The sequence below is a fragment of the Saccopteryx leptura genome, chromosome 7 (assembly GCF_036850995.1).
Source record: "Saccopteryx leptura isolate mSacLep1 chromosome 7, mSacLep1_pri_phased_curated, whole genome shotgun sequence".
In the NCBI taxonomy this organism is placed as follows: domain Eukaryota; kingdom Metazoa; phylum Chordata; class Mammalia; order Chiroptera; family Emballonuridae; genus Saccopteryx; species Saccopteryx leptura.
This window is the reverse complement of record NC_089509.1, coordinates 82770356-82794625: the sequence shown is the minus strand read 5'-3', so window position 1 is coordinate 82794625 and position 24270 is coordinate 82770356. Positions and strand designations below refer to the sequence as shown.

The 24270-nt window shown below is 36.3% G+C and overlaps 1 protein-coding gene across 2 annotated transcripts; it reads right to left on the bottom strand.

Annotated features, from left to right (window-relative positions):
• Positions 1-2398: 2398 nt before the first annotated feature.
• Positions 2399-16332, bottom strand: LOC136378864 (titin-like). Of its 2 annotated transcripts, XM_066346215.1 has the most exons (7): positions 16273-16332; positions 15982-16059; positions 15856-15882; positions 15389-15448; positions 15005-15087; positions 13350-13426; positions 2399-2437 (listed from the first exon to the last, which is right to left on the bottom strand). In XM_066346215.1, the coding sequence occupies exons 1-6, from the start codon at positions 16304-16306 to the stop codon at positions 13424-13426; spliced, it is 285 nt and encodes a 94-aa protein (XP_066202312.1). In that variant the 5' UTR covers positions 16307-16332; the 3' UTR covers positions 2399-2437; positions 13350-13423. The 2 variants fall into 2 exon arrangements, with proteins under 2 accessions (XP_066202312.1, XP_066202313.1); XM_066346216.1 differs by lacking the exon at positions 15856-15882.
• Positions 16333-24270: the final 7938 nt, after the last annotated feature.

The window sequence follows — 24270 nt, the reverse complement described above, 5'->3', positions numbered from 1 at the left end:
AGACCAGGTGGTGCCGCAGTAGATAGTGTGTCGGACTGGAATGCAGAGGACCCAGGTTCAAAACCCTGAGATAGCCTGACCTGTGGTGGTGCAGTGGATAAAGCGTCGACCTGGAAATGCTGAGGTCACCAGTTTGAAACCCTAGGCTTGCCTGATCAAGGCACATATGGGAGTTGATGCTTCCTGCTCCTCCCCCCTTCTCTCTCTCTGTTTATCTCTCTCTTCTCTCTCTCTCTTTCTCCTTTCTAAAATGAATAAATAAAATAAAAATAAAATTTAAAACAAAACAAAAACCCTGAGATCACCAGCTTGAGTGTGGGCTCATCTGGCTTGATATGGGCTCATCAGCTTGAGTGTGGGTTTCTGGCTTGACCGTGGGATCATAGACATCACCCTATGGTCCCTGGCTTGAAGCCCAAGGTCACTGTTTTGAGCCCAAGGTCACTGGCTTGGGCAAGGGGTCACTCACTCTGCTGGAGCCCCCCAGTCAAGGCACATATGAGAAAGCAATCAATGAACAGCTAAAGCACCACAATGAAGAACTGATGCTTCTCATCTCTCTCCCTTCCTGTCTGTCTCTCTCTGTCCCTCTCTCTCTGTCTCCTTCTCTCTGTCACTGTCTTTCTCACTAAAAGAGAGAGAGAGAGAGAGAGAGAGAGAGAGAGAAATGATTCCTATAGGGAACATGAGAAATCTGAGGCTCCATAGGATTTCTGTATGCATGTCTTTTTCTTTCATTTTTTTTAAAGACCTGATTCATATTAGAGAGAAGAGACAGATGATAGACAGATAGATAGGTGGGAGGGAGGAGCAGGAAGCATCAACTCCCATATGTGTCTTGACCAGGCAAACCCAGGGTTTCAAACCAGCGACCTCAGTGTTCCAGATTGATGCTTTATTCATTATGTGATCATAGGTCAACCTGTATGCATGTCCTCAGGAAATGTCTGTCTCCTTAGTTTTAGTCAACCTTGAACATATTCTTACTTACTCTCAAAAGCTTATAAGGAAATGGTGCATCACTAGGATGTACATTCCAATCAAAACAATATGAACCATTAGGTGAGAAATTAGGTGGTAAAAGATATCAGATGAAGAAAGATTAATCAAGAATTTATATTGCCCTGCCAGTGGTGGTGCAGTGGATAGAGCGTCAACCTGGAACACTGAGGTCGCTGGTTTGAAACCCCGGGTTTGCCCAGTCAAGGCACATACAAGAAAAAATCAATGAAAACTCAAGTGAAGCAATTACAAGTTGATGCTTCTCTCTCTCTTTTCCCCCTTTCTAAAATCAATAAATAAAATCCCTAAACAAAAAAAAAGAATTTATAAACCCCCACAGTTGAAATGATGCCTGGTTTCAACATAATGAAGACTTAAATTCAAGCATGAATACTTTTATTAAGTCATCAAAACAAACAACAAGAAAACTACAGAAAAATTACCTTTCTCTCCAACTACTAATACTGTCCCAGGGGCAGTGATAGGGGTTGGAGCAGTCTCCATGGGAGGGTTTGATTGTTTTCACTTCTGTAAGAAGATATACATTGCATTATTGTATACGTTTGTCACTTCCTAAAACCTATTTTGAGGCTTATTTGCTTCTTCTGATGTAACCTGAAAATGTTCAAATATCTAGTTCTTCAGAGAATATTTTCTAACTATAATATAATCCATATATAATACAATAATATATTCTATATTTATTATATTAAATAAAATGTAATGATATATTGCAACAGAAATCATTTGCTGTGTACTGACATTTTCTTATAAACTACACATTATTCATGTAAAACATGAAGAAATATGCTGTTGGCATTGAGAATAAGCTTGCTCACCTGGTTCAGGCTTTGGTTTGGGTTCAGATCAGGGAGAGGTATTGCTGGCTTTATGTCAGGCACTAAAAAGTCCACAACAATAAGCAGGTTAACACAGTATTTTTAAAGTTTTTCACAAAGTCAAAACAAAATTAGGCAGACAAGTCTTGGAAGATACTAAAATTGATATACATAGTCACCTAATCAAGAATTTAATCTAAGTTCATTTGTATTTTAAACAAAATATTTGGAAAATATTAGAAGGCAATTTTATTGGTCCTAGTGGTGTTGTTCATCTCACTGATCATAAATATATATATTTTCCCCTAGTGTTTAAAACTTAGTAATTTATTTAAAAGGGGATGATCATTAGCCAATTGCACATAAGAGTGGCATGGTAAAGACAGTTAAGCTGACTAGATTAAAGGTCACATGTTCAAATTGTAATGCCAGTGTAATGATATTTTAAATGATGTATATTTGCATTTTTAGAAACCATTAAGAAAGTGTCAGTAAGTTTGTACCTTTTGCTGGTTCAGGAATTTTCTTTTCTGTTTTTGTGACTGTGGCTGGAGGTGCTTCAGCCTCTTCAGCAGCTTCTGGAGGTGGTTCTGGTACTTGAAGATAATAAGGTTATTTTCTAGTGTAATACTTAGAAATCAACTGATATGAAATAACTAGATCAAATTGTTTTTCAAAAACTCAACTGATGGCTTTTTACATCTCTAAATCAATAAAAATTAAAAAATTAAAAACCTATATTCAATCAATTAATTTCTATTTCTTTTGACTGTCTTAATTTTCTTTATTTCATCCACTTCTTTCCTTTAGCTCCCCTTTCCAAGTCACTTTCATAATAGTTACCAATACCTAAACCTTTCATAATAAGCTAATAATTAAAAAAACCACTTAAAAGCCCCCAAATTTTAAGAAACTTTTGCTGACACTCTCCCTTTTGCTGAAGTTATTCTGCAGTCAACTTGATTCTTTCACAGTCATTTCTATTAAAAGAACTTAAGTAGCAAAGCAATCATAACAGTAAAATACAGAAAAATACACGAACAGATTTGAGAATTACTACAAAAATGTCTCTAAAGAAAGCAGACGGGATGACGTCCAAGTAATGGCGCAGTAGGAAGCAATACCAATAAATCTCCCCCAAAACTCAACAAGATCTTCAACCAGAAACAGAAAAACCTATCCTTGGAGCCTCCAGATGTTTCGCAATACACCCGAAGGTATGGTCGAGCGAAAAATTGGCTAAATATATAATCAAACCCCGAAGGAAATAGGGAGTAAGAAATGCTCCGCCTTCCTCACTAACCTAAACAGGGCTGCTTTCACTGGGAACTGAGGGTATAGAAACTAAGGCGGGCAAAGGGGGTGAATAGATCCAGGCTGTGGCACAAACAGCCGAACCAGGCTGTGGCACGGAGATCCAAGCTGAGGAAAAACTGTGCCTGTGGCAACCCAGTCAATACAAGCTAACACTCGCACCAAACCCAGACAAAGAAAGACAAGCAGGGCAGCCATTTTCCCCAATCTCCTGGTCGTTGCGTGCAGATAGTGGGCGAGAGATTCCTTCGAAAGCCCCGGGAGTAGGCGCCCATGTTATCCCACAGAGGGGCAGAGTCAGAGACCTTTGTGTGCGGAATCTCTGGGCTGCCCCAGTGCCCTGAAAAAGCCGCGAACGGGGAGGGAGTGAGAGCCAATTCCAACGCTGGAATTTTTCCGTGCAGGCGGGAGTTTCACTCAGAGGGTGAGGCAGCCGGCCTGATATCCTGGTCTGCACGCACGAAGAGTGGGCAAGAGACTCCTCCCAGCACCTCAGGAGTGGGCGCCCGTGTTATTCCACAGAGGGGCAGAGTCAGAGGCCTCTGTGTGGGCCAAAAGCGGAATCTCGGGCCGCCCCAGCACCCTGAAAAAGCCGTGCATGGGGAGGGAGTGAGAGCCAATTCCAATGCTGGAACTTTTCCGTGCAGGCTGGGGTTTCACTCAGAGTGTGAGACTTCCGGCCTGATATCCTGGTCTGCGCACAGATAGTGAGCAAGAGTTTCCTCCAAGCGCCCCTGGAGTGGGCGCCCGCCCATGTTACCGGACAGAGTGGCAGAGCCAGAGGTCTTTGAGTGGGTGGAAGCCCCGCCTGATTATGCTAGCAGCTCTGACTGACTGAGCCTTACCCAGAGCCCTGTGCTGAGTGGGAATAGAGTGGGGAGTTGCCAGCTCTTTGAGCCTCTTACTATCCAGGCAGAGGCAGCAGCAACCCCATAGCTGGATTATCAGGCTACTAATTGAGGAAGGAAAGACTAGGAGAGAGGCTCCAGGAACACGGACTCTCTCACTGGCAGAGCCTATAAATGCTAATGAGCCTTGACTGCCAATGAGACTGAAGCACAATACATGATATCGCCATAGAGACTTATCAACTGCAAACCTCTACCTGAGCGTGCCAAAGGGGCAGAACCCGGGTACAGAGTCACTGACCAGGAAGAGGGAGAGAAAAGAAAAAGCAAGAAGATAACCTCTCAAAATCAAGAATAATCCGCAGACTTTATAACCTATCCCATTTTATTATATTTGTTCGTTTGTTTCTCTTATCTTCATTCTTGATTTTTTTTTTCCTCCTCCAACTTGGTTGTTTAACTCTCTGCCGGTCTTACTCTCTCCTCTCCTTGAACTACACTACCCATAAGTGTTACACCTCCCATTATCTTTTCTTTCCTCTTCCTTTCTCTCTATGAGGGTTGCACTCCAAAACCCTTAACTCTCTCTCTCTCTCTCCTCTTTTTTCTTTTTTCTTCTTTTAGTGGTACCCTCTTTTTTTCTCTCTCACTCTTTCTTTTCTCCCTCTATATTAGTTTCTTCCTTTCTCCTTTACGTCTCCTCTCATTTAAACCTCAATAACGAACAAATTATCTTATCTGGGACTCAAACTTATGTTTCTAGCATTTTGGGAGGTTTTTACTTCACCTTTTTAACTAACTAGCAGTGCACCCATCCCTGGCTCTACATTTTATCTAGTTCTTGTTCCACTAAATACAATAGTAATTTTTTAATTTGTCCCCCCATTTTCCTGTTTCCCTCTTATTCCTCTCATCATAATTCTTAGTCAACCAACACCTAAAAGCAAATCATTTTATTCTTGACCCAAATTTTTTCCTTATTTGCTTTTTGTGGGTCCATACCTCATTTTTTTTCTTTTTTTCTTTTTCTTTTTTTTTTGCCCCTTTATTACTTATCCCCAATTCAGGCCCTCCATTACAGGCATTGTTTGTTCTATCTAGTACAATATAATTCACAGTTCACCACAAGATTTTCTCAAGAAAGAGGGGAGAGGAGAGGAGAGGAAAAAAGGAGGGGGGAATAATTTCCTTTTTTTAATTTTTATTTTATTTTTTCTTTATTAATTTTTTAAAAAAATAACACTTCAATTTTTTATTTTTATTTTTTAACTTTTTATTCTTTATTAAATCTCATTAATACTATCAACAAAACCACCCTCAGATGCCATTAAGGAAGAGAAAATCGAATATCATGGATACAAAAGAAAGAGAGGTAACACAGATAGATGAGGAAAAATCTATGGAGAAAAAATTTAATATATTGGAAACCTTGGAGTTAAACGACAGAGAATTTAAAATAGAAATCCTAAAAATACTCAGAGATATACAAGAAAACACAGAAAGGCAATTTACGGAGCTCAGAAAAAAACTCAATGAACACAAAGAATATATTTCCAAGGAAATTGAAACTATAAAAATAAATCAAACAGAGATGAAAAACTCAATTCACTAGCTGAAAAACAGGGTAACAAGCTTAGCTAATAGAACAGGCCAGATAGAAGGTAGGATTAGTGAAATAGAAGACAAGCAACTTGAGGCACAACAGAGAGAAGAAAGAGACAGAAAAATTAAAAAAAATGAGATAGCCCTACATGAATTATCTGACTCCATCAAAAAGAATAACGTAAGAATAATAGGTATATCAGAGGGAGAAGAGAGAGAAAATGGAATGGAGAACATACTCAAACAAATAATAGATGAGAACTTCCCAAGCCTGTGGAAAGAACTAAAGACTCAAATTCAAGAAGCAAACAGAACTCCAACTTTTCTTAACCCCAACAAACCTACTCCAAGGCACATCATAATGAAATTGGCACAAACCAATGGCAAAGAAAAAATTCTCAAGGCAGCCAGGGAAAAGAAGAATACAACATATAAAGGAAAGCCCATTAGATTATCATCAGATTTCTCAGCAGAAACTCTACAAGCTAGAAGAGAGTGGACCCCAATATTTAAAGTCCTGAAAGAGAGGAACTTTCAGCCATGAATACTATACCCATCAAAGCTATCCTTCAAATATGAAGGAGAAATAAAAACATTCACAGATACAGAAAAGATGAGGGAATTTATCATCAGAAAACCCCCACTCCAGGAATTACTAAAGGGGGTTCTCCAATCAGATACAAAGAACAAAAAAAAAACAGAGCCACAAGTAAAAGCTCCAAGAAGAACACAATAAAACCAAATTTAAACTGTGACAACAACAAAAAGAAAGGGGAGGAGAGGATGGAGATTAACAGTAGCAAAGGACGATGGAGTACAAAAGTACTCACAAAATAGTGCACTACAATGAACAGGGTAAGAACCCTTTTCATTACTTAAAGGTAACCACCATTTAAAAATCCACCACAGAAGCACATGATTTAAAAAAGATAGCAACAGAGGAAATATGTATGGAATACAACCAAATAAAAACAAAAGATAGAAAAATGAAAGAGAAGGATCAAACAAGACACAAAACTAAGAGGAAGCAATATATAAAATGGCAATAGGGAACTCACAAGTGTCAATAATTACACTAAATGTAAACGGATTATACTCACCAATAAAAAGGCACAGAGTAGCAGAATGGATTAAAAAAAAAAATCCAACTGTATGCTGCCTACAAGAAACTCATCTAAGTACAAGGATAAAAACAAATTCAAAGTGAAAGGCTGGAAAACAATACTCCAAGCAAATAACATCCAAAAAAAAAGCAGGCGTAGCAATACTCATATCTGATAATGCTGACTACAAGACAGCAAAAAGTACTCAGAGACAAAAATGGCCATTTCATAATGGCTAAGGGGACACTGAATCAAGAAGACATAACAATTCTTAATATATATGCACCAAACCAAGGAGCACCAAAATATATAAGACAGCTACTTACTGACCTTAAAACAAAAACTGACAAAAATACAATCATACTTGGAGATCTCAATACACTGCTGACGGCTCTAGATCGGTCATCCAAACAGAGAATCAACAAAGATATAGTGGCCTTAAACAAAACACTAGAGCACCTGGATATGATAGACATCTACAGGACATTTCATCCCAAAGTGACTGAGTATACATTTTTCTCCAGTGTACATGGATCATTCTCAAGAATTGACCATATTTTAGGCCACAAAAACAACATCAGCAAATTCAGAAAAATCGAAGTTGTACCAAGCATATTTTCTGATCATAAAGCCTTGAAACTAGAATTCAACTGCGAAAAGGAGGAAAAAAATCCCACAAAAATGTGGAAACTAAACAACATACTTTTAAAAAATGAATGGGTCAAAGAAGAAATAAGTGCAGAGATCAAAAGATATATACAGACTAATGAAAATGACAATACGACATATCAGAATCTATGGGATGCAGCAAAAGCAGTGATAAGAGGGAAGTTCATATCACTTCAGGCATATATGAACAAACAAGAGACAGCCCAAGTGAACCACTTAACTTCACACCTTAAGGAACTAGAAAAAGAAGAACAAAGACAACCCAAAACAAGCTGAAGAATGGAGATAATAAAAATCAGAGCAGAAATAAATGAAATAGAGAACAGAAAAACTATAGAAAAAATTAACAAGAACAAGGAGCTGGTTCTTTGAAAAGATCAACAAAATTGACAAACCCTTGGCAAGACTTACCAAGGAAAAAAGAGAAAGAACTCATATAAACAAAATCCAAAATGAAAGAGGAGAAATCACCACGGACACCGTAGATATACAAAGAATTATTGTAGAATACTATGAAAAACTTTATGCCACTAAATTCAACAACCTAGAAGAAATGGATAAATTCCTAGAAAAATACAACCTTCCTAGACTGAGTCAAGAAGAAGCAGAAAGCCTAAACAGACCTATCAGTAGAGAAGAAATAGAAAACACCATTAAAAACCTCCACAAAAATAAAAGTCCAGGCCCTGACGGCTATACAAGCGAATTTTATCAAACATTCAAAGAAGACTTGGTTCCTATTCTACTCAAAATCTTCCAAAAAATTGAAGAAGAAGCAATACTTCCAAACACATTTTATGAGGCCAACATAACCCTCATACCAAAACCAGGCAAGGATGGCACAAAATAAGAAAACTACAGACTAATATCTCTAATGAATACAGATGCTAAAATACTAAACAAAATACTAGCAAATCAAATACAACAACATATTAAAAAAATAATACATCATGATCAAGTGGGATTCATCCCAGAATCTCAAGGATGGTTCAACATACGTAAAACGGTTAACGTAATACACCATATCAACAAAACAAAGAACAAAAACCACATGATCTTATCAATAGACGCAGAAAAGGCTTTCGATAAAATACAACACAATTTTATGTTTAAGACTCTCAACAAAATGGGTATAGAAGGAAAATATCTCAACATGATACAGGCCATAGATGATAAACCATCAGCTAACATCATATTAAATGGCACAAAACTGAAGGCTTTCCCCCTTAAATCAGGAACAAGACAGGGTTGTCCACTCTCTCCACTCTTATTTAATGTGGTACTAGAGGTTCTAGCCAGAGCAATCAGACAAGACAAAGAAATAAAAGGCATCCATATCGGAAAAGAAGAAGTAAAGGTATTACTTTTTGCAGATGATATGATCCTATACATTGAAAACCCCAAAGAATCCACAAAAAGACAACTAGAAACAATAAGCCAATACAGTAAGGTAGCAGGATACAAAATTAACATACAGAAGTCAATAGCCTTTCTATATGCCAACAATGAAACATTTGAGAACGAACTCAAAAGAATAATCCCTTCACGATTGCAACAAAAAAAATAAAATACTTAGGAATAAACATAACAAAGAATGTAAAGGACTTATATAATGAATACTATAAACCATTGTTAAGGGAAATCGAAAAAGATATAATGAGATGGAAGAATATTCCTTGTTCTTGGATAGGAAGAATAAATATAATCAAGATGGCCATATTACCCAAAGCAATATACAAATTTAATGCAATTCCCATCAAAATTCCAATGACATTTTTTAAAGAAATGGAGCAAAAAATCATCAGATTTATATGGAACTATAAAAAATCCCAAATAGCCAAAACAATCCTAAAGAAAAAGAATGAAGCTGAGGGCATTACAATACCTGACTTCAAACTATATTATAGGGCCACGACAATCAAAGCAGCATGGTATTGGCAGAAAAATAGACACTCAGACCATTGGAACAGAATAGAAAACCCAGAAATAAAACCACATATATATAGTCAAATAATTTTTGATAATGGGGCCAACAACACACAATGGAGAAAAGAAAGCCTCTTCAATAAATGGTGCTGGGAAATCTGGAAAGCCACATGCAAAAGAATGAAACTGGACTACAGTTTGTCCCCCTGTACTAAAATTAACTCAAAATGGATCATAGATCTAAACATAAGACCTGAAACAATAAAGTACATAGAAGAAGACATAGGTACTCAACTCATGGACCTGGGTTTTAAAGAGCATTTTATGAATTTGACTCCAAAGGCAAGAGAAGTGAAGGCAAAAATTAATGAATGGGACTACATCAGACTAAGAAGATTTTGCTCAGCAAGAGAAACTGATAACAAAATAAACAGAAAGCCAACTAAATGGGAAATGATATTTTCAAACAGCAGCTCAGATAAGGGCCTAATATCCAAAATATACAAAGAACTCATAAAACTCAACAACAAACAAACAAACAATCCAATAAAAAAATGGGAAGAGGACATGAACAGACACTTCTCCCAGGAAGAAATACAAATGGCCAACAGATATATGAAAAGATGCTCATCTTCTTTAGTTATTAGAGAAATGCAAATCAAAACTGCAATGAGATGTTACCTCATACCTGTTAGATTAGCTATTATTAACAAGACAGGTAATAGCAAATGTTGGAGAGGCTGTGGAGAAAAAGGAACTCTCATACACTGTTGGTGGGAATGTAAAGTAGTACAACCATTATGGAAGAAAGTATGGTGGTTCCCCAAAAAACTGAAAATAGAACTACCTTATGACCCAGCAATCCCTCTACTGGGTATATACCCCAAAAACTCAGAAACATTGATACGCAAAGACACATGCAGCCCCATGTTCATTGCAGCATTGTTCACAGTGGCCAGGACATGGAAACAACCAAAAAGCCCATCAATAGATGACTGGATAAAGAAGATGTGGCACATATACACTATGGAATACTACTCAGCCATAAGAAATGATGACATCGGATCATTTACAGCAAAATGGTGGGATCTTGATAACATTATACGAAGTGAAATAAGTAAATCAGAAAAAAACAGGAACTGCATTGTTCCATACGTAGGTGGAACATAAAAGTGAGACTAAGAGACATTGATAAGAGTGTGGTGGTTACGGGGGGGAGAGGGGAGAGGGAGAGGGAAAGGGGGAGGGGGAGGGGCACAAAGAAAACTAGATAGAAGGTGACAGAGGACAATCTGACTTTGGGTGATGGGTATGCAACATAATTGAACGACAAGATAACCTGGACATGTTATCTTTGAATACTATTGGATATTATTGATGTTGCCCCATTAAAAAAATAAAATTATTAAAAAACAACAACAACAAAAAATAATAAAACTTTTTCCTTATTGGTAAATCTTTGCTTGTAACTTAGACAAATATCATTGTCAGGATAACATAAGGACCATATAAAATAAAAAAATATTCAATAAAAAAAAAAAGAAAGCAGACAATGAAAAACACAGATGGGATATGAAGCCATGTTTGTAGCTAACTCCACTTATGTTTACAAGATAAACCTTTTGTTAAATGTCCATTCTGTTAAAAGACAACATCACAGATTGTTATTGAGATTTCTACCTGTAGGTTTTTTCATTTTTTCTACTTTTTAAGGTTCTACTTTACGTTCTTCTTCTTCAGGACTCTTTCTTAGAACTTAAAAGACAAAAAGGTTTATATGTAAACCAAGACAGACAAATGTAGATGTCGAGTAAAGCATAATTAACGTACAAAGCACAGAAAATGAAAAGCATGCGACCTGCTAGTGCACTGGGAAATTAGCATTCACACTAAAAGTGTAGCTTTTTCAATCAAAGGTTGTGATGTTAATTTAGAGCAGCACTCAAAGTTACTTTATAGCAATAGTCTATTCAGAGACAAGTCTGTGGCAGTAATGACCCAAACACAAAATGAATAATTTGAATAACAACAAACTCTAACCATAATTTATGTTGTAATTTTAATGAGAAGAGGAACATTTAAATAAGTATAAAGCTTACTGAAGGGGGATAGGTAAAGAAATGTAGCCTAGAGATCAGTAATTCTATGCGAGGACAAAGTTAGAACTTGATTCTTCATCTGGATATCTTGCTTTTAATTCTGTATTATCTTATTAGTATAAAATACTAGAAAGTTTCAGTTTTTTAAAAATATTTTTTATTAGTTGTGGTAATGTGTCATACTTTAGAACTGAATACTGAATTTAGGTTTAAGTAGTTTGGTGTAATTTAATTTAATAGGTTTAGTATATTTTACTATATAATTTGACCATGAAAATGACAGTTAGGGTCACTGATATTAGTTTAGAGTGTTATCAATTTAGTTATGTCTATTAAATAAATTTTAAAATACTATGAACACTTACAAAATTTCTGACTTCTTGTAAAACAGATATGAAAATTATCTTAATTTTAATGCCATTACAAATAAATTTTGATAAATAGGGATCTAATTGAAAGAAAACCAAGGGACAGAAACATTTGTAAATAAACATTTGTCTGTTTTTATATACCTAAAGCTGATATAATGGTTGAAAAATACTATATCGCTTTTGAGAACAACTTCTTCCTTTGATTCAGGTTTATGTTCAGGAGGTAATCTGCAAACTTTCTTTTCAACCATAGGCACTTAAATATAATTTCAAATTTTGAAGTGAATTCATACAAACACTAGGTTTCAACATTTAAAATGTCGCTTTCAAAACTAGCTAACTATAGGAGACTCCAAGATGGCAAAGGAGTAGGTTGACATACCGACTCTCAGCTCATACTACCAAACTGGATTACAAATTAATTTAGGAACAATCAGCATGAAAAACCAACTTTGCACTACACGAACAGGTCTCAAAAGCCAAGGAGCAAAGAAGAAGCCACACTGAGCCTGGTAGGGAGCACCGGGGCACGGTGGGGACTCCCCTACTTCCAGGAACAAGGGGGGGGGTGAGGCTGAGAGCCCAGAAGGGCTCTCATTCCAAGGAGAAGAGCAGAAAATATTGCTCACAGACACTTGCCTGGGGACCTGGGAACGAGGTGTGCTGAGAGGGCTGGCCTGTCTTCCAAAGTGAGGGGTAGAGGAATGTGTGGGATGACCTGAGAAGCTGACTCATCCAGTGCAGAGGCAGCCATAGCTGGGGGAGGGGTTGATCCCTCCACACAGCACAAGCCTAAAGTGGTTCCCCGTGACCCACCTCCAGAAAGCTCTCCAGCTGAAAACAAAAAGTGGGAGGAGGGGCAGTAACTCAGGCCTCCATGGAGATCTGAGATACACCTCCCCTACTGAAGTGGAGAAAGCACCAAGCCCCAGGAGAAAAGCTGGCAGATCACTTGCCTTCAGAGTCTCAGGTTACACCATGCATTCCTGGATACAGTTTCAAATAAACCCCCTGCTGAGACCAGTAAACAAGATTACCACCTAGCTAAGAAAACTGTGAAGAAATCATTTCATTCCCCTTTTCCTATAAACATTCCAAGATATATAAAAATTCAAATAATTGAATTGATCCTTCTTCAAAAAGAATTCTTTTTTTCCTGCAAATAATTGACATTTCCTTGGATGAACCAGGAAGGATGCTGAATTGGGATAGAGCAGCCACCTGAAATTTACATCAGCCCTTGACCTTTTATTGGTGTCATTTGATCAAGACCAGCTGTTGGACTAGAGGGCAAGGCCTTCTTTATACAGTCAGTATACCATTCAGAGATAACAAGAGTTCTCTGGTGTTGCCATTGGGGTTTGTGGGCAGACACAGGAGGATAGGGGAGAAATAAGAAAGCTGAGAAAGAGAAAAATGGGGACTGAGTCAAAGAAGAGGGTGAGAGTAAGTGAAGGAAGAGCTACCATTTTGTGCATTAACACTCTTACCTTCTCCCACCCTCCACTATTTGGGATAAAAAATTTAATCAAGGGAAAAGCAGTAAGACCATATTTCGATCAATTAATTATAATACCTTTAGGTGGTGTGGTGCCTCTTCTTTGGGCTTTGCAACAACTTTTTTGGCATCTTTCTTTACAGCTTTTTTGGTCACTAAAAATAAGATGTCAGATGTAAATAACTAAAATGTTATTTTGGAAACTGTGAGGTTTATAAAGATACTTTTTTCATATAATTTGATGGTAACAAGAGACTTTGCCCATTACTGTAAGATTCTTGTTTCAGTACGATCTTGGACAAGAATGCAGAAGATATTTATTTTGGAGGGAGATAAAATATGTAGGGTGATCTTACATCTTAATTGATTTTATGCCTGCTTAGAGTGAAAGTTTTCAAAACATCAAGAATGAACTTAAGTGATATTAATAGAAAAGGCGCACATTTTAATCTTTGTTTCCCTTAGGGAGGAACATTTAAAATTTGTCAGGAAGAATAACATGTGAACTAGTAAAATTAAAGTCCTAGCTAAGATATATGTTGGAAATTTTCTTTTGTTGTTGCTGATGTTATATCTGAATCATGGCTCTAATAACAACTCGATTATAGGTCTTAGTATTTATGAATAAATAACCCTGTTTTCAACATTTAAAATATGATTTAATTTCTCAAGTTTCCCAGTGGGCACTTAAACTTAGTCTTGTTGACACTAATACTCAAAGAATAAATTTTTCATTAAGACAAATTATTTCTGACATAACTATAAATGGAAATCTAATTTATGATTTTTAACTTTTATTCCTCTTTGCTATCAGAAGTAGATGAAATATATTTGACTATGTTCATATACATTATAAAAATACTTTTCTTTGTTATTGGGATTGTCTTAGTCACAAAACTGGAAGATGTGTGTGTTTTAGACTGAATTTCTCCTGAGCCTGGCAGAAAAATAGCTCAAGCTTTTAACACCAATTGTAGTAGATAGTACGGGACAAGTATGTCAAATGTTGAAAACTGTTATAGTAGTAGTGGCTTTGCTATGAGAAAATGTGACTTGGACATGCAGAATTTTTTTCTGATGATGCTGGGAAAATTCTGACAACAATTCTGAACTCCCCCAAACTCTAGCAAGTCCCAGATAATCTATTGATAAATTCAACTATTTTGGGGTAGAACTAGTACTTAGTGAAATATATATTTAAGAGGAGCAATTTCCTGGCACACTCAAGAGCTCCTTGTGAGCTTATTCCTTAGCTTTTTAAAAAATTAAAATTTATTAAAAATATATTAATTCATATTTTTTAACAAAATAGTAAAATTTAAAGAGTATTTAACACTGCAATTGAGAAAACAACATAAACTATAATTTGCAACTTGACTGTAAATTATGATTTATTTCCATAAGCTTCATTAGAAATTGTTGCATTATCTTATTGATATGTAGTGGAAAAACATAAAACGTGAAATAAGCTTGCCATTAATGTTTAAGTAATTTCATTATAATAAAATATTTTAATATTAAGCATAGTTGTTGTTTTGTGTGGTGTTTTCAGACTTATAGGCCTATGTCTTGTGCATTGAGTTAGTTAATACTTAGAGGAAATAATTCATATTTTGAAAAGCAATCCAACCGGTTGATCACTACAGGGCCAATGTGTTGCATTAAACAGTATTTTTCAGGTCTGCAATAGTTAAATTCTATATTTTTACATGTAGGTAGAAAACATATAATACCTTCAACACGTTTTGCTGGTGGTTTCTTTTCTTCAGGTGATGGTAGCAAGAGAGGGATAGGAGAACAACTGTAGGAGGGATTTCTGAAAAAAATAAATGCCAACACCAGTTATATGGTTTGATTTCCCCTTTTGTGTGAAGCATAACAGTCTCATGATTTTCTTTCAGTACTTCAAAGGTGCTATACTACCAATTCATCAACCAAATAAAATAAAAAGAGCATATATTTATAATTATCACTACTCTTTTGCTTTGATCTTAGTTACACAGATGAGCACAACATGAAAGAATCTGTCCCTGCTCTCTGCTGTGGGTGGGCACTGGTCATTCCTTAGTGGTAGAACAGTGTTGTCCGGAGCCCAGGTGTTTGGTCCTGGATCTTACCTTCTGGTGGCACTGCTGTGATAGGCATGGTAGGGATGGGAACTCTGGAGTCAGGAATATCTGAAAAGGGACATTTAATGATAAGCATAGAGGGACTGAAAAGACACATATTTATTAGACAACTGATAAATAAGATGTGTTTGATTGTTAGTTTTTCCAACAGCGGAACCTAATGTATAGACACAAACCATATATAGGTGAGTTTTCTATGCAATGACACGGGCAAGTTTATTCTCTGTGGAAATATTTGTTCTGTGGCCATGCCATTTGTTATGATCCTAGATATCAGTTGAATGAGACCTTATCTCAAATTTCACATACTCTCAAAGCCTAACATTTGTATTATTTCCCTAAAAAATATTTACTGAAAAAAAGATATTTCTATACATTTTGGTTTGACTTATTTATTTATAAAATTATACTGAATGTATTATTAGCAAGGATTGATTTTTTAAAAATAAAGTTACCAAGAGGCTTCATCTCAAATTTGATTTCTGCAAAAGAAAATAATACCATTTTTATATTTAGAATTGTCTCAGCAGGGTATTTTGTTCCAAAGACTGCAATGTGGTCTTAATGGGGTGTGTTCTGACCTTTAGTTGTCAAGTACAGCTCTGCTGTGCTTCTCACTTCTCCTCTTGGCTCCAGTCGAGCGATTACTGAATAGACACCTAAGGAAAAGACTCAGCAAACTTTTTGTTTTCTGATATATTTGTCAACAACACTTCTTTATACAGATATAGTATGTATTATTTACACTTCTCTTTCCTAAAAACAACAATGATTCTATGTAGAATACAGAGTGTAGGTGTAAACAGCTAGAAATATATAAAACAGACAGGTTTTACATTATATATTCACAAGGACACTGTCAATTAAATTACCTTCATCATCTGGGGTCATGTTATGGATGGTCATATTGTGGCAGCGACCATCATTCCTAAAGTTGTATTTCTGGCTCTCAATCAGTTCTGTTGGTCCTTTATACCATGTAACAATGGCATCATCAAAGGACATTTCACACTCAAAGGTGGCAGATTGATGCTCGCTCACCACAATGTTCTGTATACACTTTGTAAACTGAATTGGTTCAGCTGTTTAAGTACAAAGAGAGCCACAGTTACAGACTATATAGAAAATTTCTCTCACCATGCTTTCCCCATCTTTTGGGGAATGGAAAATAGCTGAAAATATAAAACAAGAAGATAACTGCACTTTTCATCAGAAACAAAAAAATTAACCCAATACTTAAATGTATTTCTATAGGATTAATGTAGCAAAGTATAAAGAAGCCCTTGAAAGTCCTTAAAATATTTACAGGAAGGCGATTGTCAAGGGTCCTTATAACCTAAAAGTAAAATGATACTTTAAAAATATTAGTAAAAATGGGAAGTTCAAAATAAAGAAAACATAAACTTAATTTTACTCTATATTCTTTTTTGAAATTCTTCTGTAAAATAATTTTGCTATTTAGGATCTAGAACTGTTTACTGTTTGACATGTATAACTTTCTTTGTGAAATAATTTCAAATTCAATAAGAAATATGCACTTCTAAACTTCAGAAGATTCATTTTTAAGAGTTCTGAAAGATGCTATGTAAGCACCTGGGGCGTGCTGAAGGAGACTACCCCTGAGCAAAGCAGGGTGCTGAGTAGGAGAGTGGCTGAATATTTACATAAAGTTTTATCTGGAAGTCCAGACAATGTGGAACAGCATCATGAACACCTTAGATGCCATATGCACCCGGTGAGCTTTTATTTGGCAGGATCATAGTGAAATATGCATTATTTTAAAGAAGATAAATGGTTTCTTTTTCTTTTTAAGTTTTGACCTTACGGTTTTTTAAAAATTATTTTTATTTATTTATTCACTTTAAAGAGGAGAGACAGAGAGAGAAAAATGGGGAGGAGCAGGAAGCATCAACTCCCATATGTGCCTTCACCAGGCAAGCCCAGGGTTTTGAACTGGTGACCTCAGCATTCTAGGTCAACGCTTGATCCACTGCACTATCACAGGTCACCAGTCGGTGGTGCAGTAGATAGAGCATTGGACTAGGACACAGAGGACCCAGGTTCAAAACTCCGAGATTGCCTGGCTTGAGTACGGGCTAACCAGCTTGAGCAAGGAGTGAGCTGGCTTGAGCATGGGATCATAAACGTGACCCCATGGTTGCTGGCTTAAGCTCAGGGTTGCTGGCTTGAGCAAGGGGTCCCTCGCTCTGCTGTAGCAACCCTCTACCCATCAAGGCACATATAAGAAGGCAATCAATCAACAACTAAGGTGCCCCAACAAAGAATTTCATTACAATTACAGCTGTAGAAATATAGGTAAACAGATGGAAGGAAGGAGAGTCAAACAGAGCTACCCCAAAATATAACCCAGGGGTCATTGTAAAGTATTATAATTTATTTGTTTATATTTTCTTTCTGCTTTTCTAAACTTCCCATCTAATTTTAGCCATCTACTTTAACAATGAGGAAGACATTATCATTGATATGCAAGATTACAATATTACTTGATGCTAACAAAACTTGCTATTGGTTGGGTTATGTGAGAGTTAAGTATGCTTTGATAGAATCGAGAACACTGCAAAAATTAAAAAGATAAACATTCTCTGAATCTCTTCAAATAATTTAATTATGCTTTTTGTCTAAATCAGAAAGACAAATTAGAGACTGTATTATTCAATAAATAATTGTAATATTTCGACAATATTTTGTGCACTTTAAAATCCTTGCTGAAATGGTTAAAAGAAAATCTAGATAACATTTGTATTCTGACATCTGATAGCCTAAATTAGGCCAAAGAAAAATATTTGTAAGATGACTTTCAAAAGAAGCAAACATGTTCTCTCTCATCTTGAAAAACCTGCTAAACTGTATCTACCTAAATATCACTGTTCATTAATATAGATGAATAATTTCTTTACACCAAACCTACAGGAATTGAATATAGTATAGTTACATCTTAGTACACTTAATGTTGTGTATAAGATACAAAAAATTAATTTTCTTTAATGTCATAAAAGTAGCCTTTGCTACCTCATCCTTTATGCTTGTCTAAAACTAGAACACAAAATTCAGGTTCAAAAAGTGTAACACAAGAGTGAACTCTGTAGACAATATCATTCCATGGGAATCACACGTGCACAACGCCCACAAAACAGATCTCCACTAACGTATTGTACTTAAGAAAGCAAAACTAATTCCTAGTATTTTCTTAAATCTCAAGATGTCCTCAAATTTTCTTACTTTTTCTTCCTGAAAGATAATTAATAACTACCACTCTCCTAACATAAAATTTCAATTTCAGTAAACTCTGTAATTTAGCACCATTATTAAAAGTGAATTATTAAAAATAGCATTTAATATTCAAATCCTTTCTTTTTGAGTTATTAATTATTTTCACTTCATTCATTCTGTTCTAGATCTATTGGATACAAGGCATCATGCTACCTCAGCTGGAATACAAAAACATTTGACGTAGTCTTATATCCTCATTGCCTCAAAGAAGCTTCCTTCTTGATTGGGAAGATGTGCCAACACACCTCAACATATCATGTAAAGAGAAGCTCTCTCCTCAGCACTTCTGTTGCAGAACCTCTGAAGCAAACAGATGTCAGAGATATCCCCTGAAATTTTGCCAGTGGTATTCTTTTCTCCTGGGCACATTCTAGGGAAGATGTTTTCTTTGATTGTTTGTTTGTTTGTTTGCTATTGTTGTGGTGGTTTCTAAATCATGAAACATCAAGGAACACTATAAAAAATATCAGAGCCACCTTTCCTAAATCTTCACAGCAAATCTATAGTAATTTCAATTAGTGATTCAAAGAGCACTTAGCATACCCCACTTAAATATAACTACAAAGGACACACTGGCTCAAATATAAGTGATTATAGGATTAGCCTCAACTTCCCTCTTTTTCATACATGTCGTATCTTGAATTTTCTAGACAGCATAACTGGGACAACAGGACTATAGTTTCCTTGTGTGTGCCCTGCGCACCACTTGAGACACTGTAAGTACGAGCCAGACACCTCTAGCAATCATTTTAATGAATCAAAGGGTAAATCCAGGCATGCTCATAAGTGAGAAAAAGACCCACTACAAAAAAAACTTAGGTGATCTTTGATAGCTTCTTGGTTATGATTATCTGTAACTCTACCACTCACCAGTAATATCACTAATGGAAATTTAAACTTACTTCTTTGGGAGAAAATGTTATGCCGCATTCCATGGATGTCTGTTCTTCTAACTCTAAAAAATACACACCAGGTTGTTCAGGATCTGTGTGTTTCCCTGTAAGACAGGGAAAAGTACATGTAAAAGAAGCCAGAAACATATGGATAACACCATTGTTAAATGTGGAAATGAAACATTGAGAAATCTCACTAATGTGTTCATAATGATCAAAAAGTAGTTGTTAAAATATCTGCAGGGCTGTGTAAGGTTGCTGGGTTACAGGATTGCTCCAAATACCAAAATTCTAACCCGCAAATCTAATATCCAGACATGGAGCTAGTATACATGCAATCGGCAAAACAAACAGTAAACCCATTTTTTAAATCCTGCAAAGTTTGAGAAGCACATCACAATCCTATTCAGATGAACGTAGAAAGGAATAAAGGGTAAGATCATGTAACTCAGTGGTCCTCAACCTTTCTTGGGCCATGGACCAGTTTAATGTCAGAAAATATATATTTTCACGGACTGGCCTTTAGGGCGGGATGGATAAATGTATCTCATGACCGAGACAAGCGTCAAGAGTGAGTCTTAGACGGATGTAACAGAGAGAATCTGGTCAGTTTTTAAAAATAAAACATCGTTCAGACTTAAATATAAATAAAACGGAAATAATGTAAGTTATTTATTCTTTCTCTGTGGACCAGTACCAAATGGCCCACGGATGGGAACCGGTCCGCAGCCCGGGGTTTGGGGACCACTGATGCAACTGACTGACTCTTAGGTCTGAGGACATTGGGAGACAGCTTTTCCAGTGAAGATGGAGCAGGAAACACTCCGACCTCCTCTGATGCCTTAAAGAGTCCACAAAGAAAGGAAACACAACTTTATACAAGAAAACTCTTGACAAAATGGTACAAAAGTACTGGGTGAAGATACAGAAACAGTCGTTCAACAATAATGCAAAATTCAGGTTCAAAACGTGTAACCATTTAAATTAACTTTTTTTTTTTGTATTTTTTGTATTTTTCTGAAGTTGGAAACAGGGAGGCAGTCAGACAGACTCCCGCATGTGCCCGACCGGGATCCACCCGGCATGCCCACCAGGGGGCGATGCTCTGCCCATCTGGGGTGTTGCTCTGTTGCAACCAGAGCCATTCTAGCGCCTGAGGCAGAGGCATGAAGCCATCCTCAGCGCCTGGGGCCAACTTTGCTCCAATGGAGCCTTGGCTGCGGGAGGGGAAGAGAGAAACAGAGAGGAAGGAGAGAGGGAGGGGTGGAGAAGCAGATGGGTGCTTCTCCTTTGTGCCCTGGACGGGAATTGAACCCGGGACTCCTGCACACCAGGCCGACGCTCTACCACTGAGCCAACCGGCCAGGGCCTTAAGACTCACTCTTGATGCTTGTTTCGGTCACGTGATACATTTATCCGTCCCACCCTAAAGGCCAGTCTGTGAAAATATTTTCTGACATTAAACCGGTCCATGGCCCAAAAAAAGTTGGGACCACTGCTCTAATGGACATTACTATATCAACTGACAAATTTTAGGAGAACCAACTATTTTCAAATATGAAAAAAGTATTTTATGCAATCCATGTAAGCATTACTTGAGACTGCCTAAATTAAAAATATATATACATGTTACAGCATGAAAATTAAAGTTATATTACTAAATATATGACGTACTGAACAGAGACTATGCAGAATTAGAGTTCAGTGTTTTATAAATAGGTGAGAATTTGGTATGTTAGTTTTGTTCTTTTATTATCTATAATCAGAAGTGGATCTTAAAAGCTGTGAGTGGCATCAGTATCCCTGTACAGTAATCTCAGAAATATACAACAGGGTACAGAAAATTCCCAACTGACCTACTAATATCCCATACTATTATTTTACAGCTGCTATTAAATATGTGCACAAAGTATTCATTTTAAGACAATAGTATTTTTCTAATAGACATTAAACTTCAACATATTTCTATTAGTTTTTAAAATATGTCACTTATTGGGAGAAATTTAAACATGAAAGTACTTTTTCACATTACAATGTTAGAGTCTATATTTATAGCTTTTAAAAGCTATACAAGACTCAGGCTAGCTTTACCGAAGGGAGCAGGTAAACTGGGGATTCTTTGATTGTGGTCTTAGGTGACAAGGGAAAGAGTGATTTTCTCCAATAATTAAATGGAGCATGCTTATGGAAGTTCATATTCACTCCTACTTTCACAGTTTTACAGGGAGGAGCACAGATTAATCTCAAAAGTATGAAAGTATATTCAGGTGCTTTCTCAACTTCCAATTACGCATGAAAGAAATAGCCGTTACCAAGATGTCTTTCTCTATTGCAGAAGTGGTCGGTTTGGGAAATGTACTTTTATCAGGAGCAGGTGAGTCTAAGACAGCATCTTGTTGCCTAAGAAAATGATAAACACACTACTTAAATGTCTATAAAAAATAATTTTATATCAGTAGATATAAAAAAGGCTAAAACTGCCTGACCAGGCGGTGGCGCAGTGGATAGAGCGTCGGAATGGGATGCGGAAGACCCAGGTTTGAGACCCTGAGGTCGCCAGTTTGAGCACAGGCTCATCTGGTTTGAGCAAGAAGCTCACCGGCTTGAGCCCAAGGTAGCTGGCTCGAGCAAGGGGTTACTCGGTCTGCTGAAGGCCCGTGGTCAAGGCATATATGAGATAGCAATCAATGAACAACTAAGGTGTTGCAACGCGCAACGAAAAAGTAATGATTGATGGTTCTCATCTCTCCGTTCCTGTCTGTCTGTCCCTGTCTATTCCTCTCTCTGACTCTCTGTAAAAAAAAAAAAAAAAGGCTAAAACTGTCTTTTGTTAAATCATAAGGAAAAAATCAGTGGTTGAACATTTTATAAATAGTATGCACATTTGTTTGGTACCATATTTTTCACAGATACTCTCTCTTTATTGACAGAGAGACAGTTACTCTATATTGGAAATGGTTTACAAGACCTAATTCAGAGGTCACATTCTGCTTCATGGGCCTTACTCATTCTTCATCATTACTCAAAAGTCAACTCTCTCTTCTCTGAAATGTTATAGGAGCATTCTTGCACTATTCATAAATTATATATAATTATTTATAAATTTGAGATTTGAAAGAGCACTGATGGAAAAGACTTTAAATGTAGTTTTGCAGAAGACACATATATTTTGCAAAAGACCATTTCTCTGATTTTTAAGGAGAGTCAAGTTAACACTGAGTGACATAGAAGCTCATATGCTTTTGTAGTTATTATTGGCTAAGTGTTCATATAATACAATGATATTCTAGCTGTAATTCAATTTAAAATCTATACCAGATATGAGCCACAGTTTGTGACTACTTGTGGGACTCTCCTGTGTGGGAAGGCAGAGTTCATTCACATCGTCAGGAAAAATAAGACCTGTGGTGGCGTAGTGGATAAAGCATCGACCTGGAAATGCTGAGGTCGCCGGTTTGAAACCCTGGGCTTGCCTGGTCAAGGCACATATGGGAGTTGATGCTTCCAGCTCCTCCCCCCTTCTCTCTCTCTATCTCTACTCTCTCTCTCTCTCTCTGTCTGTCTCTCCCTCTCCTCTCTAAAATGAATAAATAAAAAAATAATAAAAAAATAAAAAAAACAAGAATCTGCTACTGAAGCAGGTTTTAGAAAAATAAAAAAATAAATAAAGGAAAAATAAGTTGTTCTGGAATAGCTTTAACCTCTTTATCATTGAATATATCATGCTCTGGATCTGGGATGGTTACAGATCAGTGATGCTGCTGTATCATAAAATATTTCCTCCATCTAACTGTCATGTCTACCTTAGTCAAGTTAAGAAAAAAATAATACATGCCAAAAAATAATGGTTAATATTTTTCAATCTAACATTTTCCAGATGTTCAGGGGGAAATTATTGTATTTTTAATTCTGTAGCCAGCTCAGTCATTAATTAAAGAGTAAGAACAAAATAGAGATGTTTACAGAGTTGAAAGTCTCTAGTTTAGACCCCACAGATTCTCATTAAAGGAGCTACTAAGAAATGAGCTTTAGGAATAAAAAAATAAACCCAGAAGTGAAGAGTGCAATGTACAGAAAATTTCTAAGTAATTAGAAAACATGTTAGTAAATCTAAGTAAATGTTAACTTAAAAAAGTATGGAGAATTTTAAAAAATAAAATAAACAATAATCACATGGGAAATGCAAAGGATAGTTCAGAGATAACTTAAAGCATTCCAAGATCTATTTGTCCTATTTGGAGTAGGAAGGAATAAAATGAATTTTAAACTTTAAAAATAAATTATAATATGTGGTTTTAAATGTTAAGGAACCACTAAAAGAACAGAAATATATTTGATAGCTTTTAAGTCAATAAGAATAAAGAAAAGAGAAAATTCAAGTCAGTCAAATGTAGGGAAAAAATAAGCAAACATACAAAATAAATTGGTAGAAGTTAAGCCCACATGTATAAGAAATACCCATAACTATGCACTGTAAATGGCAATAAATATACTATTGAGGTATAAAAACTCTTAGATTAAATTTCAGTAAGTCCACTCTAAAAGGTATACCTAAAAAATGATATAACATGGTTGATTTCTGTTTCTTATAACACAGTAGTAAAGATTATCTGAAAAACCTCCCAGTACAATTCTCTAAATATTGAATTATGTGTCACGAAGTTCCTATGCTCGGAGGAAATAAAT

Bases quoted from the DNA above. Each gene is read 5' to 3' on its own strand.
- LOC136378864 (XM_066346215.1), bottom strand. From the start codon at position 16,306: ATGACCATCCATAACATGACCCCAGATGATGAAG. The intron at 15,883-15,981 runs GTCAGAACACAC...TTTCTTTTGCAG, and splicing joins GCTGTACTTGACAACTAAAG to AAATCAAATTTGAGATGAAG. The intron at 15,088-15,388 runs GTAAGATCCAGG...TATTTTTTTCAG, and splicing joins CACAGCAGTGCCACCAGAAG to AAATCCCTCCTACAGTTGTT.